At 38.1% G+C, this 15,751-nt stretch overlaps 1 protein-coding gene across 1 annotated transcript in view; it reads right to left on the reverse strand.

The window, feature by feature from the left end:
• slc37a2 (solute carrier family 37 member 2) overlaps window positions 1–13,498 on the reverse strand; it is a 19,954-nt gene extending 6,456 nt beyond the window's left edge. Inside the window, exons 1-10 of the mRNA XM_008285925.1 lie at window positions 12,944–13,498; window positions 10,740–10,821; window positions 9,106–9,196; window positions 6,475–6,553; window positions 6,252–6,387; window positions 2,976–3,052; window positions 956–1,122; window positions 705–742; window positions 484–624; window positions 395–412 (exon numbers count right to left, since the gene is read on the reverse strand). Of these exons, the coding sequence (XP_008284147.1) occupies window positions 395–412; window positions 484–624; window positions 705–742; window positions 956–1,122; window positions 2,976–3,052; window positions 6,252–6,387; window positions 6,475–6,553; window positions 9,106–9,196; window positions 10,740–10,821; window positions 12,944–13,002 (888 nt within the window). The 5' untranslated portion in view covers window positions 13,003–13,498. The remainder of the gene's footprint in view (window positions 1–394; window positions 413–483; window positions 625–704; window positions 743–955; window positions 1,123–2,975; window positions 3,053–6,251; window positions 6,388–6,474; window positions 6,554–9,105; window positions 9,197–10,739; window positions 10,822–12,943) is intronic.
• Window positions 13,499–15,751: the final 2,253 nt, after the last annotated feature.

A 15,751-nucleotide genomic window follows, 5' to 3' on the forward strand; every position in this document is an offset into this window, starting at 1 on the left:
AGCAACACTACAGCCCTAAAAACAAAGCTGTGAAGTAAAATTAAGCCATAATTAGCTTTAAGGATGTTTTAATATCTGTACTTTTCATACTGAGCCATATTAGCATGTCTTCTATGAAAAGGAAAACTCACTCATTGTGTGTGTTCCTTTGTTTTGGAGATTGTAGTAGTGTTTATTAAACCAGACAAGGCAGTGAAAGGCTTGAAGAAACCTCATATGTGGCTCTAGTGTCTCTGAAAACTGCATTGTAATATGCTAAAGAACTTGATTACATAGATTTTTGTTGAAATTAAGAATATTATGAGTGTATTTTTAATTTTAAGGAAACTTTAAAATCATGAGGCTTTGTTTTCAGGAGACCACACTGTTGTTCTTCACAAAACCACCAGATGGTGCTAAAGTACACAATGTCCTCATTTTACATATTCTGAAATAAAATTTACTTTAAAAACACAACATTTCTGAGCAATGGTTTGCACTTACAGGTATTCTGAGAGCCCCACAGAAGCTTATGGCCTCACTGTGCTCCTCAACGATCTCCTGAGGCTCAGTGGAAATGGCACCGTTGATAGTTCGGTCGGCGTTCTGCAGCAGAGGCTCCGTCTCACCGCTCTCCTGTTCATTCTGACACACAAGCACGTTGTTCAAGTAGCCGCCTTACAGATTCTGAATCAGGTGAAATGAATGTTTCTGTTATAACTTACATGATGCTGAGGGGGAGTGCAGTTCACGTCTTCGGGTTCTGAATAAGACAGAGGAAAACACAGTAAATATGACAATTTTGAGTAATGTATTAACCTATTTGCCTCTAGTCTCAGTGCTTTGCTAGTTAAGCTACGCTAAACTAGCCTCTGATCTGCCTGTGTAATGAGACATGAAACTGATCTAACTCTGACTTCCAATGACCCTGTCAAAGACCTTTGAGTGTAGAGTTCATCGATGTACAGAAACTCACTCTCAACCAGAAAGAAGAAGCACAGGATCCCGGTGGAGGCGATGATGAGTCCAGGGACGATGAAGGACATTCCCCACTCTGTGGAGACGTAGACTCCAGCGATGAGGGAGCCCAAGATGTTTCCTACTGAGGTGTGGGAGTTCCACACTCCCATGATGAACCCACGCCTAATGGTCACAACACAAAAGGACATGAGTTCTCACATCTCTTCATGGTGCTGCTTCTTTTGCTGGTTAACAAGAATTAAGGGTCTTGCTTCAGAAATACAGATTGAGAGTCTGCTTTTTGGGGGTTTTACTACAATGTTTTTGAGGATGTAAATCCGGAACAATTCTCTTTATTAGCTGTCAGCCACATTTAAGAAGTAATCTGCTTTCTTGCCAATAGTGATTAAAAACGATCTATGTGGTAATTACAGAGCTGGAGTTACTAGAACATCAGATGACAGGGGAAACTTGCTAGCTAAAATCTGTCTGTGGATAAAAAAAAAAAAGAACGAATCCTAGGAACTACATGATGGCAGTTTGTTTAATTATATGCAAAAACAAAAAGCAAAACTGACTAAAAGAACCTTAAACAGGGAGATTTAGTCCTGGTGCAGCAACAGAGTACCCTTCTGTTCAGTATTTATGTTCAGCATCTCTGACTTTAGTGCAGTTTCTTAAACAGAGCACTGGTTATGTTTCTGTAATGGTACAATGGTCTGAAATCTGTTAATTTGACAGTGAAGACAAGTCTGCATGAATCTGCACAAGGTTGAAGCTTCTGACTGTTAATTCTTCACAAGAGTCCCAACACATGTTCCACCTACATTTGTGCTTGTGCAGATTAAACAAACAAAGGGCAACGTTAACGACGAAGCTTCAGAGGCTTCCTGTAGATGTATTTGTGGACACATTTAGTAGATTGATGATGTCAGACATTTTCAAACATATCATATCAAGCAGCTGCACTTATATAGCTACCTTTGCAGCACTCAAAGCGCTTTACAATGTTTCTCATTCACCAGTTCACACACACATTCATACACCAATGGTGACAGAGCTGCCATGCAAGGTGCTGCCTGCCATTGGGAGCAACTTCGGGTTCAGTGTCTTGCCCAAGGACACTTCGACTGTGGAGGGGGATCGAACCACCTTACGGTCAGAGGACAACCGCTCTACCACCTGAGCCACAGCCGCCCAGAAACACCAAACAGTGAAATCATCTCATACATTCTATATAATCAGCCTCTGAAATGAGAGAATTCCTGCTTTTCTTTGTCAAATTATGTAATAAATTGAATATCTTTGGACTTTTGGTTCAAAGAAACATCTGAAGACATAATTTTTAACTCTGCACAGTTGTTGTTTTTTTTTTTTTACCATTATTGATGATTTGAGCTAAATGACTAACTTAAACTAATTAATAATAAAACAGCTCACTGGTAGCTGCCCCTCCGTTTTTATGCACAGACCTGAGATTGGTACTGATCTTTTTTATCACACTCTAGCTGAAAAGATTTTATGAAATGTTGTGCAAATGTTATTCAGTGATTGATTGGGCATTTGTAAAGACTAAAAATCTTATTTTTGAAGTAACAGAATGTGTCTCAAAACATTTATACTTTCATACTAACCAGCTAGAGTGAATGTGAACGTGTCGTCTAATTTTCTCTGTAACCTCATTTTGATGAGAAGTTGAGATTTCTTTTGTGCATGTAAACACAATTCATAGCTGTAGACCAGCAACTGAAAAGGGTGGGACCCATTCAGACATGTGACTACTGTTCACAAAACCATCTTTTGTCAGTCTGATGGTTGTTGGCCTACTGTGTAGTTATGCTGCAGTAAGAACCAGTTCGACCAGTCTATGAGCCTCAACATGAGTTAAAGGGGCCGTTTAGTTTACGATATGGTCTGAGCTGTATCGGAGATGGTTTCATTGTGCTGTCAAAACGTGACAAATGTGCGTGAGTCAGCCAGCAACAAGAAAAGCATTAAACAATGCACAGTCAGCAGGACTGCACTCCTTTACTCACTTCCCCTTTCCAAACCAGTTGCCGACACAAGCCACCACTGCAGGCCAACCGGTGGTCTGCATCAGGCCGTTCATGACCTGCAGAACGAAATGAACAGAGACAGAAACCAGCCTGTGTTAACTCAACACATTAAAGCCCCATTACTCAAGTAAAACACCACAAATAAAATGGAGCAGTGATTCCTAACATTCCCACGTCAAACCTGTAGAAGCCCAGACATGCTTGTGCAGTCATGTGATGCAGCTCAGAGTCATGTGATATGTGTGAGTAGAGTCTGACTAAGCCACCATGAGGTCTCTAACATTTTTAGGGTGACGTGATGATAAATAAGGCCTGTACTGACCCACAGAGCTCACAGTGATCACACCTGCAATGGAGTAAAAGGGCTGTTAATCAAGACAATAAATGAGTGATTTCTTGAGAGCATCGATGAAAATCCTCTGAGTTTAAAGAAATAATTCTTTCCTATAAAATATAAACTTATAGAAAATCTACTGGGTATATGTTTGAGGTACTACTATTCATAGCATGATCAATCTATACAGTATACTATACATATGTAATCTAAATATAATTTTTTCAGTGGGTGCAAATTGACAGCTGGAATGTGACCACAGGGAAGAGTCACATGATGGTGTGAAACTCATCTGACACCTCGAAGCTACAAAACAGCACTGTAGTCATGAACGAACCACAAACCACTGGGAAAAAGGTTACTTTCATTTATTCAACAGCAACGTGCACTGTTTCAGCAGACTTTTGAATCAGTGAAGCTCATTTTGAACAATATTTCTAATCCTAGAAAAGTAAAAATAAAGAATGCAACATTATTTTAAAAATATTTTTATATGAGTGAACGCAATTTCAGCTGGATGAGGAGATCGTATATATTTTATTAGTCGGACAAACTGGCCATTAAACTAAGGTTGCTTAAAAATAACAGCAGTGAAACAATTAAATAGTTAACTGATTAGTCAATCAAGAGAAAATTAGATGAACCAATTGGTTGTTTCTGTAATTTATCAAGGCAAAACATCAAATATCTGCTGGTTTTAGTTTCTCAAATTAGTACTTGCAGGTCTTCTGTGTTTCTATAACTCTAAATTGAGTTTCTTTGGTTCACAACAAAAGGATTTTAAAGACTTTTCAAGTCTTACTTTCAGCTCTGGAAAACTGTTAGCATTTTCTGTTCTTCTGTTAGTTTTTTCTGACATTCTACAGACTAAACAAACAAACATAAGGCAGCATCATCATTACTCATCATCACTAGTAGCCTTCAGGTGCAGGAGAAGAAAGTACACAGTCTCAGAAACTTATTTTTGAGCTCATCAACTCCTACAGAGATATTCTTACTGAGAACCTGTTCCAATTCATGTGATCCTTCTGTAAAATATGCTTCCAAACTTATCAAGGTCGGCATGATTTTCTGGCAGTTGCACATTGCAAAACAATGGCGTCAAATTCGCATGTCTAAGCAGTGCGGCTTCATTTCACAAAAAAAGGTGACAACCGTGTTTGGCTGCAATGTCTTTCATATGACTGATTGCAGTAATTTCATGTTTTTGACACCCTTATGTATAAGTGCCACTGCTTCTCAACTGAGCACCAAGGGTCGGCTAGCAAGTGAAAAACTTTTTTGAAAATGTATGCTGTACACATATTCTCTCATTTCATTCATTTTAGGTAATGACGGATTGTTTGCCACTTGACCATCAGACAAAAAAACCCTTGGAGGGAAAATGAGGAGCAAAGAATCACTTTGCAGTCATAAAATTTGTTGTGAAAGGTTTGCAGCTGATGCAGAGCTGAAGGCAGAAACAGGCTGTGCAACTGAACTGGTTCTAGCAGTTCAACAGTGGAATTTTTGCACACTTGAGTCACATGCCTGCCTATTTTCTACTCTGTGTCTCAACTGACTCAGTCGATGAAACAGTTGTGTTGATGCTAAAACCTGTGTCGGCCTGCTTTTTTCCCACTACGCAGAAAATTAGTCAGGAATCAATAATGGAATTAGGCCTCTGAGCAGAGCCAATAATTACTTTGGTATCAGTTACAGCTCATATCTTCTATCTTTTTTCTTATCAATACACGTGTGTGATTATTAGTGGTGAAAACTGCTTTTAAATCAATTAAATAAAACAAAACTCTTCCAAAAACGCCTTTGTTTGAGAGACTGAGTGTGCCCAGAGTGGAAGAAACCACTTAAGCCCGGCCGGTGTGTGTTTGAATGACTTTGGTCAGCAAGAAACAGCTCATCTGATCTTTGTGCTTCCCCTTTTTCATGCCTAATGCAATTTTGCTTTATGCAGCATTTCTGCCTGCTAAATGGACAAGAGTCATTCAGTTTCCAAATTCTGTGCAAGGTTTAAAGGGACAGTCTGTCTCTAATGACTATTTTCATGACTGGTTAAAATGAGAATCATTTTCTCAATTAATTAATTATTTCTTTGATCTAGAAAATGTAAAAATATATTTGAAAAAATAAATGTAAAAAAAAACAGAGAACCAATATTAACCCTGTTGGTTTTCTTGTACACAAATGTTTGTGTGCAAGACAGAGGTTAAGGGCAGCACCAAATGAAATTCACCAGCACCAAAATGACAGGAATTCAAAATAAAAATAGCAAATCAATTTTGTAAACAGTTTTGTTAACTGGGGTTTCATTTACTCATGCATAATAGGCATTTTTGTTCATGTAATTGTCAGAAATAAGAGGAAACTGCATTGATTTCTCTTCAATAAGGCAACACAGACTCATTGTCTCCACCAATCATGCTTATCATTATGTGTAGTCACCTCCAAAGGTCCAATCTGAGACAGGAAAAAACCTGCTAGAAGCACGAAACCAGCGACAGAAATGCGTGTTAAGTCACCCATATACTCATGTACATACATACATGTGCATCCTCATGTTTGTTCATGATACAAACTTACCAGGGACCAATTTAGAAAACACCGTTTTTTTAGTGCTACTATGGATCAGGGTACCTCTAACCAAAGCAATGTTTTTTTGTTTTTTTTAAACCAATTACAGCTTTGAAATTAGCAACGTATATCTGATAAATTTCATGGTCAAATGTGTGGTAGTTGTTGATATATTTTGCTGCACTGAAGTGTTGATTGGACAAAAGAGAATGACTGGTTAGCAGATATTACTGCCCCAATGATACCGCTGCTTGTGATCAAAATAAAAACAGAGCAGGACAACCTTTAAACAAGCGGCCTCTCTTGTTTACAACCAGTCAGAGAACAAAGCAGGCATTTGTGGAGTTTACCTGGATGAAGGCGTAGTAACCTAATGAATGGATGTTCCAGTAGAAGCCGAGGCCAAACAGACACGTGAACAATCCACTCATCAGCATCCCAAAACTCAGGTAGTAGCGCAGAGGCAGACGCTCCCCAAATATCCCACTGAGAACACAAGAAATGATTCTGGCTCAGTATAACAGACAAAGTCAGGTAAAAACTTCACAATGTGATTCAGCAGCACATACACACCTGAAAAACATGCCGATGGCATAGGCAACCAGGAAGGAGTTATCCAGCACCCCGAACAGCGTCTGGTAGTTGTCCTGGTCTGCAGAGAGGATACAGATGAAATAGTTACTCGTCAGTATATCAGCATTTATAATTCTCAGGGTTTTCCTCCATATCACAACTAGCAGGAGATGAACAGAATAACAAGTCCAGAAATTAAACTCATGTTCTCTGTGCTGATGAGAAAAACACATTTTCCCATAATGCATTTATACGACAAAAATGTGACAATATTTTAAGAATAGCAGGTTAACTGTCCCATATCATTAAACATTACTTTAAATGAAGTTTGAAGATCATATACATGGAATAAAAGAATTTAGGGGGTTCATCATACATGGTGTCAGTCAGAACACAGAGGCTGGACTCTGGCTTCAAAAGGCTTTCAAACACATTTTGTGAAATATGTGTATTTACTTTCTGGGGAAGGGTTAAAACTGATGCCACTTTGAAGTCTACAAGCAAACAACAGCTTGTTTATTTCATCTCTACATGTGTGTGGGTGCTGGATTGTTTCTTGGCCCCGAGCAGAATGATAAAATAAGCAGAGATACAAAAAGTTATTGCACCCGATCAGAAAATAGCCTCCCTAATCCTTCCACCAAATGGTGAATTATCATTTTAGGAGATAGTTTTTTGTATAAATGAACAAAACAAGATTAGCATTAGGGAGCTTTAGAGTTGATTGCAGGTGGTTTTGTTTTCTTAAAACAGCACCAAGCTAGCCATTAAAACAGCATAGTCTGATATTCTCGTAGTTTAATCGTAGCAACTGGACTTGCTTGAGTTTCTTGAAGACGTTTCACCTCTCATCCAAAAGGCTTCATCAGTTCAGAGTTCGGACTGACTTGTTGGGAGTTCCAAATACTTATAGCCTTAAGGAGCCATTAACACCTGAGTTTCGTTTTCAGTTGGTGGTTTGTCGCTCCTCCCCCTTGTGAAGCGAGTTGTTAGTGCTCCCCCTGCCACAAAGGGGTTCGGTAAGGTCTTTTGTGGCTAGATGTGAATGTGGTTTCATTGTCCTGGGGAGAGTTCTGGATATAAGTATGTGGAACTCCCAACTAGATAGTCAAAACTGATGAAGCCTCTTGGATGAGAGGTGAAATGTCTTCAAGAAACTCAAGCAAGTCCAGTTGCTACGATTAAACTATGAGAATAACCATGACCTGGATGACTGAGAATCTTCACAGACATACATAATCTGTTCAAAGTAGCTTCATTTCTAAAGGAGAATCAATCACTTCATCTAACACCAGAAGTCATTTACAAAAATGTCCAGCCATTCCTTGAAGGTGATTTAAAGTCAGGACAGTAATTCTCGCCGCTAATGCAAATAACTGAACAGGAAAATACAGGCCAGGCAGTAACACTGCAAATGAATTACCAACAAGTCGAGCCACTTTACTTGCCAATTCTAACATTAAGATAATTAGTCTATTCTTCTGAAGCACTTAGGATTAGTAAAAAATAACTACCATGGAGGTGTTAAAAACGTTAAAAAAAGAGGAAAAGGAGCTGGTTTTGTTGCCCGGTAAACATTTACAAGATGTTTATTTCTACAGTTCCACATTGACCATCAATAAAGACACCAAGGAAAAAATTGATCTCTCTAGATTGTTAATCAAACAGCCCACCTACTTTCTGTCCTTTACGTACACAGCAGGTCAGATTTGCTGTGATAAAGTAACGACAGACTGGAGAAAGCTGCTGAGTCCAAATTCCACATTGAAGACACAGAACCAGCTGTTTACAGTCTTAATACAACACTGTCACTGTGGTCAGCAAACACAAAATACACATATGTCACCATTTAATGCTAACAAGAAGCTATAGAACACTTGAAATGTGGCCCAAACTGTGGTTTTGGAACTTAACAATCAGAAAACTTTGACACTTGATTCTATAGTTGTTGCACAATGATTAACACTTAGTTTTTGGTTTTGTTTTTTTTCAGCTATGTCCAGCTCCTCCCTTTCCTTTGTTTACTGCATTGTATGAAACATCAAGCATTTTTCAGTCTCGAGAAGAACATTTCATCAGAAAACCTTGAACAACGTACTCAGGATTCATGAGAAGTAATAATTTGGGATTAAGGCTGTAACAATATAAATTTTTACAACAGAATCATTGTTGCCAAAAGACTTTATGATAACATAGTTTTGCAATATATAGAAAAACAAGGGAAAAAAATTAAACTTTTTTTTATTGTGTGTTTTGTCTGTTTTTGACAAATGATTTACACACAAAATAAGAGTGTAGAGAGGTGGAGCGAGAGTCTAACAATAACTTCACTGGCTTCACAAAATGTTACAGTATTAGATTATTACAATATATTACCAGCATAATATCACTATTTCATTTCTATATTTCAAAAATGTATGACATTACCATCAATACAAGTGTTTTGTAACTATTTGAAACAGCTTTTACATGGCACACCAAAGCTAACATCATCTGAGCCTACATAAATATTTGCTGATATATAATCCAAGTTCCCTAATTTCCTCAACATGTGTATGCCAGCATTTTTCTGCATGTTCAGTTTTGGTTAACTCCAAACTGACTCCAGATGATGGCTGGGGAAGGACTCACCGAAGGGCTGCCAGTCGCACCAGGTAGCATTATTGGTTATGTTGAGGTCTGTTGGTCGAATGACTGTGGAGCAGTTTCTGTGAAGTTCACTCTGTTGGAGAGAAAAACATGGAAGGAAGCAGGTGAAATGACTCGGACTAAGCAATGAAAAGATAAGTTCCAAGCAAATAAGTGCCAAATTCAACTTGAAACAGTCACTCGTCGGTGTTTCAATGCTGGTATTATTATACATGGGATGCAAGAACTTCTGAGTAAAAATGTCGCTTCTTTAATGTACTAATTGCCATAATACTTTACCTTTTATTACATGATGCAAGACCACCTACACTTCATCAAACAAAATGTAGCTGTAAAGGCATCTAGCAAAATTTGGCAGCAAGTGAAGGGCACTTAGTATCAAAAGCATTCAGTGCAGTGCACTGGAGGATTGGTCTCATGTCTGTTATTGATCAAAAACAGTTTGATCATTTGGATGAGGAGGGATGTCTTACAGGAACCGGAAATTAGCCCTTAGCTATAGTTCAAAAAGGGCTACAGACAGAGCACTTTGGGCAGCGAAGAACATCACTAAATAGTCACACTAAGTGAAAACAGTCCTTTCAACATGTTTGCATCATGTGATACTCGGGTGATGCTGCCGTCTACATATTTAACAGAGCCAGATGGAAGTCCCTGAGAGATCTGAGCTCAATGACCTGCTTTAATAAATCTGATGGGAGTAAATTCACAGGAGACAGAAAATCTTTAATTGAAGCTACATTTGGGTAATTGGAAGAGTGAAGATTTGGTACAAGCGGTTTAAGAAGGAGCGCTACCGCAGGTTCTTCATCCCAACCACTGCCAGAATCTACAACATGTTGTAGGTCTTCTCTCCATATTGCATTATGTATAATATACATTATTATGTATCATATTTTATTTATTTTATATTTTTTAAGTTCATAGTATCCATTATATGGATCTATAGTGTATATAGTGTGTGTGTGTATATATAGCTCTATTGTATTGCATTTCTCAGCTCTTCCCATTTATAGTTTATTTATTCTATTTTCTTCCTTTTACTTTCTTTTGTGCTCTTTCCTGTATCCATACTGCTGCAACAAGTGAGTTTCCCCATCTGTGATGAAAAACAAAGTGCAGTCTAATCTAATCTAATCTAAATTATTTAAAACAGACATTCACTTCTGCTCCCTCCATGAGGCACTGTGATTGTCTAAACTTTTAATGTCAGAAATATGTGCAATCCACTGGCTTTTTCTTGGCTGATCACTATTAAGATAAAGATTTTGTCAAGTTCTCTGAATAAGACATTCAAATGGAATATCTCCCTGCTGAATCTCTTTAATGAGGCTAGAAAACGACTTGCAATCAAGCTCAAGATCCACTGAAGCTAAATGAGGCTCTAACTGCTCTTTTTCTAATTCCATGTTTTAATTAAAGTTCGACACTATTTTTTTTCTTCTGCCAAGCAGTTAGCTAGAACAAAGAAAGAGCAACATGAATACAAGGTAGACACTCGTGACTTTTTAACGACAGATCTCTCAGAGCATCTTACAAATTGTATTTGACCCATTTGATTCTGCAGGAACCCTGCCAACACTAGAGATACAAAGAAGTTGAAATGTCCCAGTCACCTTAACAATGCTGATCGGTTTCCGCGACAGATGGTAGGCCGTGTAGAAGAGGAAGGTGAGTAAAAGAATGAAACCACGATACCTGCAAAACAACAAATTCAAATTAACACGGTGACTTTAATACTGGTGTTTCAGGTTTAAATCCTCTTTATTTTCTATATTGTGCAAAACAGGACGAGAAATACAGACAGCAAAGATAAATATGAGATGTATGTCATGAGACTTTGTTAAAATGAAAAATCTATTGGTAAAACATTCCACTGATGTCAATATGTTGGCTCGAGTAACAAACAAACGACAAAAACAGACGTTAACATGAACAAACTTGTCATGGATCAATTGTTTTTATACCAGGCCTTATCTGAGGCTGAACAACACCTGATTTGGTAGAAGTAAGGGCTACATAAATATTGGCAAAGGGTTGATCTCTAATCACACGTGATATCTGTGTTGTACGGTGGTCAATTTGAGGCAAGAAAAAGCTGAAATCATGCAATATTTCACAAAAAATACAACACAGATTGATACCAATAGATCATGAAACTATGATTTATCTGTGACTCTGTGAAATGGACCTTAAGCAGGTAAAACAAGCTTCACTCTGACCAGCTATAACAGCAGAATCAGTATTAACAGTTACATAATATGGAACACTATATCACTCACAGGGATCTATTTACTTATAAAACCTCTGGCTGATAAGATTTCTGTACTTTAAATGCTCTACTTTAAATGGACTCATTGTGCATTGCTGAATCGCTACTTTTACAAAAATAAAGGATCTGATACTTCTTCCATCAAGGTCAGCAAAAACTGAACATAACAAGCCTCACATAGATATGACTTATTGCAGGATTGTTGCCCAAACAGATAGGAAGCTCCATGTTTATAGCAATTCATAATCTAATGATTAAACAGTGACAGCGCTCTTTAGCTCGCCATTATGTTTATTATCACATAGACTTGAAACATGTCACAGCACTGTGAGAAACTGCTTCAATTAACACGACCTCAACATCACTCTGATGTTATTAAAGTATTTTGCAGCAAACAGATTCCTGGAAATATCAATGAAGGAAAGTAGATAAGATTTGAGGCATGTCTGTGTGGCCTCCTGGTCAACTCCTAAGAGCTTTAGCAGAGGCCAAATGGACTTCTCTTTTTGGTTCTTGATAAGGATAAGGTTTCATCCAGTTCTGAACTGAAGCGGTGTCTTGGATGAGGTAAAACAAGAATCAAAGGGAAAAGTCCAGTTTAACTAAAGCTCTTTGGAAGATTAAAGGTACAACATTTAGTTGGGGTGCTGGTTAAAAAGTATGAAAAAAAAACTGCAAGTTATTTTCGGCAACAAATTTGCTAATTGATTAATCTTGTCAGTCAAATGTCAAGAAAAAGTGCAACTGTTAGATGATTTCAACCTCTCAAACATGATGCTGGTTGAACAAAAACTGCAATTTAAAGGCATTAATTTGGGCTCTGAAAACATATAATGGGTATTTATTAATTCTGTGATATGTACAAATCAAATGGCCAATCAGCAATTGACAAAAATATCGACAGATTAATTAAATGTGAAAATAATCATTAGTTGCAGTCCTATGCAGACTGTACTGAGGTAGTAAATCAGTTCAGTTATTGAAGAAAAGTAAGTCAATAATTATTGCTTTTTCCATTCATTCTGTGTTTTCGGGTGAAAACGGGCACGACTGTGTCAGCTTTTTGCAGAAAATTGTATTATTATGATCCAAAATGTAACTAATTGCCACAACAGTTGCGACTCGTTATCTGCCAGATTTACATGCTGAGATACTTGAGATACTGAGATGAAATCTGTCGAGACAGAATCGACTCGTTAAAGGTCAAATCTATGCGGATAAGGGAGGAAGCTCTAAAATGCGGATTTTTTTAAGTGGAGTTTGGTGTAGCTCTTTGTTCCCACAGAGGATCCCGTTAGATGTCTGGGTACAGACACCCTAATGAAAACAAGCGGTAATAACAGGTTTATAACAGGTATTAGGATAAAGAAAATTGGATAATTGCATATTGAACCCAAAAGGTTTGCTGGCTGGAAAACAAATACACGGAATGTGTGTTTATCGACGTGACTGAGTGAATCATTTGCAGGAGCAGATAAGTCAACACACACTTGAAGCAGAAGGGTGAGAGTGGCGAACAATAAGACAGGACCATAACAGGAGACTTACCAACTATCCCGAGAAAAAGTCGTGATAAGGCGAATACCAGGAGCAAGGGTCGACTTCATTTTCGATAAAAACTAGATTAAACTCGGCGTAGAAACATCAGCACTTGGTCCCAGACATGTCTCCGATGTGCTAATACGAGGCACCGTGGGGCTCTTGGTAGCTCCGTAACTACACACGAACAACACGACGAACTAACCCGAAAGTTAAACCAACTCGGGATGAAAAACAAACGCCTACTTGTGCGGAGTAAAATCGGATCTTTATGCCGAGAGAAGGTTCAAAGTAGGCGCTAGCTGCTGAATATATAAAGCAGCTGTTGTTCGGCTTCCTGGTGGCAGATTCCGACCGAAAACATCCCAAAGTGCTCCATACTGTACCGCCAAGTTTATATACGCCGCTGGTCAGGAGAGCCTGCCTCCTCCACCAAGCCTGGAGACACGTGTAGCTTTGACAAAAAAAAAAAAAAAAACGGTTATGAATAGATGAATGTTAGTAATATTCGTCCGAGATTTGTTTTTCCAGCAGATTTTCCAGATGGAGACTCCCGGCGACGGCACGACGCACGGCAGTGACGTCAGACGTCAGACGTCAGCTGAGGTAGCCGCAGGCGGCGACAGCCCTCCGCGCGCTCAGCACCTGGTTTATATGTGGTCCAGGGGCCACTACACACATCTGGAGACCAAGTAGGTTGGGGTGGTCCAACAAAATCAAAAGAAAAAGCTTAATTTCTGTAATCCTATTATGCTTTTTATGCACTGCAATTAATGTTACTAATTATCTGATGTGCAAATACTAACACTGGTACAGTAAGTATGTTGGTTATTTGGGAGACCACTGTTCAAAACAGTCCCTGCAAAGACATGCTGCTTTATTTCTCTGGACCCATTGTGTTTCACCTGCAAGCACTTGTGTAATTTTCCCTTCATTTCTTAAGTTAACACTCAACAACGTGCAATAACTACTTTTCTGAGCAATAACACAAATATAGCTCCATTATTAATTACACTGTATACTTTTTTTCTCGTAACAATGCAGATTTTACACTTTATACCGATATTTTTCATACTCATGTTTATCTAGATATTTTTAGCATTGCTTAAATTTCTAAGACTTTGAATGAAGTGTAACAATTTCCCTGAGGTTTGCACCAAAGTTCTGTTCTATTCTATTCTATTCTATTCTAACAGCAATTTCGCCTCAAAGATCAATAAAGCATTTCTGATTGTGACTGAAGGAAAAACCTGTAGGCCTCCTCAACTTGGGACATTGTTAGAAATACTTGTACCTCAAAGACACATCAAGAGTTTATTTATTCTGTCCATGTGTAAGTAGGAAGTAATTTATCAAACAAGAGGAACTCATGGTGTAATAAAATGTGTACTGCCTGCCATACTTGGTAGTTGCTTAACTTATTAAAGAAGTTGCATTGTGACAATAATGTCACTGCTGCAAATATCCTGTTGTGTAAGGGAAAAACTGCTCTACAGAAAAAAATTAATATGACAGAAAAATAATTAGACTTAAGAAAACAGATCAAACTTTTACAGTAAAATAATACTGAGTTTAGCTGAGCTCAAGAGTCAGCTCACCTGTCCGAGGTGTAGAGAAGTACACAGCGTCATTTACCATAAGATCCCTACCAATCTTGTCTCAATAATTTATAGTTATAAATAATTAATGAAGTTACAGCTGAGTTGTGGACATAAAACCATGCACCTGTCTACTTTGGAGACATTCATATTAATCCTGCTACTGTCTGATGTTGCAGGTATTTCATAAACACAACATAAGCATGTTCTTTTCATAACAATTTACATTGTAGTGTAGCTTTTTGTTTGAACACTTGGGGGGCACATTAAAAAGGAGGTCTATGGGTCCTCCTCAAGGAAATCTTGAGTAATTACAACAATGCGTTTTCTTCCTTAACTAATCATATACCATATTTAGAATGTAAAAAGCTAATAACTGTCACTTTGCAATATGTACATTTTAATGGGAGTAAAAAGCAAAATATTGACATTTGAAATGTAATGACGAAATGAAGACGTAGCACAAAATAGAAATACTCTAGTCAAGCACAAATACCTAAAAACTAAACTTGAGAACTATAATTTGATTTACTAGAATTAACAGAATAACCAGAGTTGCAATTATGCATCTGGTTTAGAAACGGAAAATAGTTATAACACCCTCATGACACAAATGTAGCATCAAGCTTCACAAAAAATAAAAAGACTCATGGCTTCTTTTTAGTTTTTATCCCTTAATCATGTCAGTTTTTGTTCATTTAACCTCAGTGAATACAATCTGAGCTTCAAGTTTTTTTGTTGGCTATATTAGTGCACAGTCAGTTTCATTACTGCAGAACATCCATCCATCCATTATCTATACTCCGCTTAATCCCCACTACGGTTGCGGGGGGCTAGAGCCTATCCCAGCTGAGGACAGGGGACACTCTGGACAGGTCACCAGTCTATCACAGGGCTACACTTAGAGACAGACAAACAAGCACACTCACATTCACACCTATGAACAATTTAGAATCACCAATTAACCTCAACATGTTTTTGGACCTTGTGGGAGGAAGCCGGAGAACCCAGAGAAAACCCACACTGAATAGGGAGAATACAGAAAGCTCCCGGGTGTCCTCACCAGGACGTGAGGCAACAGTGCTAACCACCTTGCAGCCCTACTACAGAACAGTAAATTCCAAAAATGAATAAAGATTTGATCATCACTGTGAAATCTCCTTTGATTTCTAATGAACAAATATCTGACACCTTGAACATCCATCCATCCATTATCTAT

This window comes from Stegastes partitus, unplaced genomic scaffold (assembly GCF_000690725.1).
Source record: "Stegastes partitus isolate 25-593 unplaced genomic scaffold, Stegastes_partitus-1.0.2 Scaffold423, whole genome shotgun sequence".
NCBI lineage: Eukaryota > Metazoa > Chordata > Actinopteri > Pomacentridae > Stegastes > Stegastes partitus.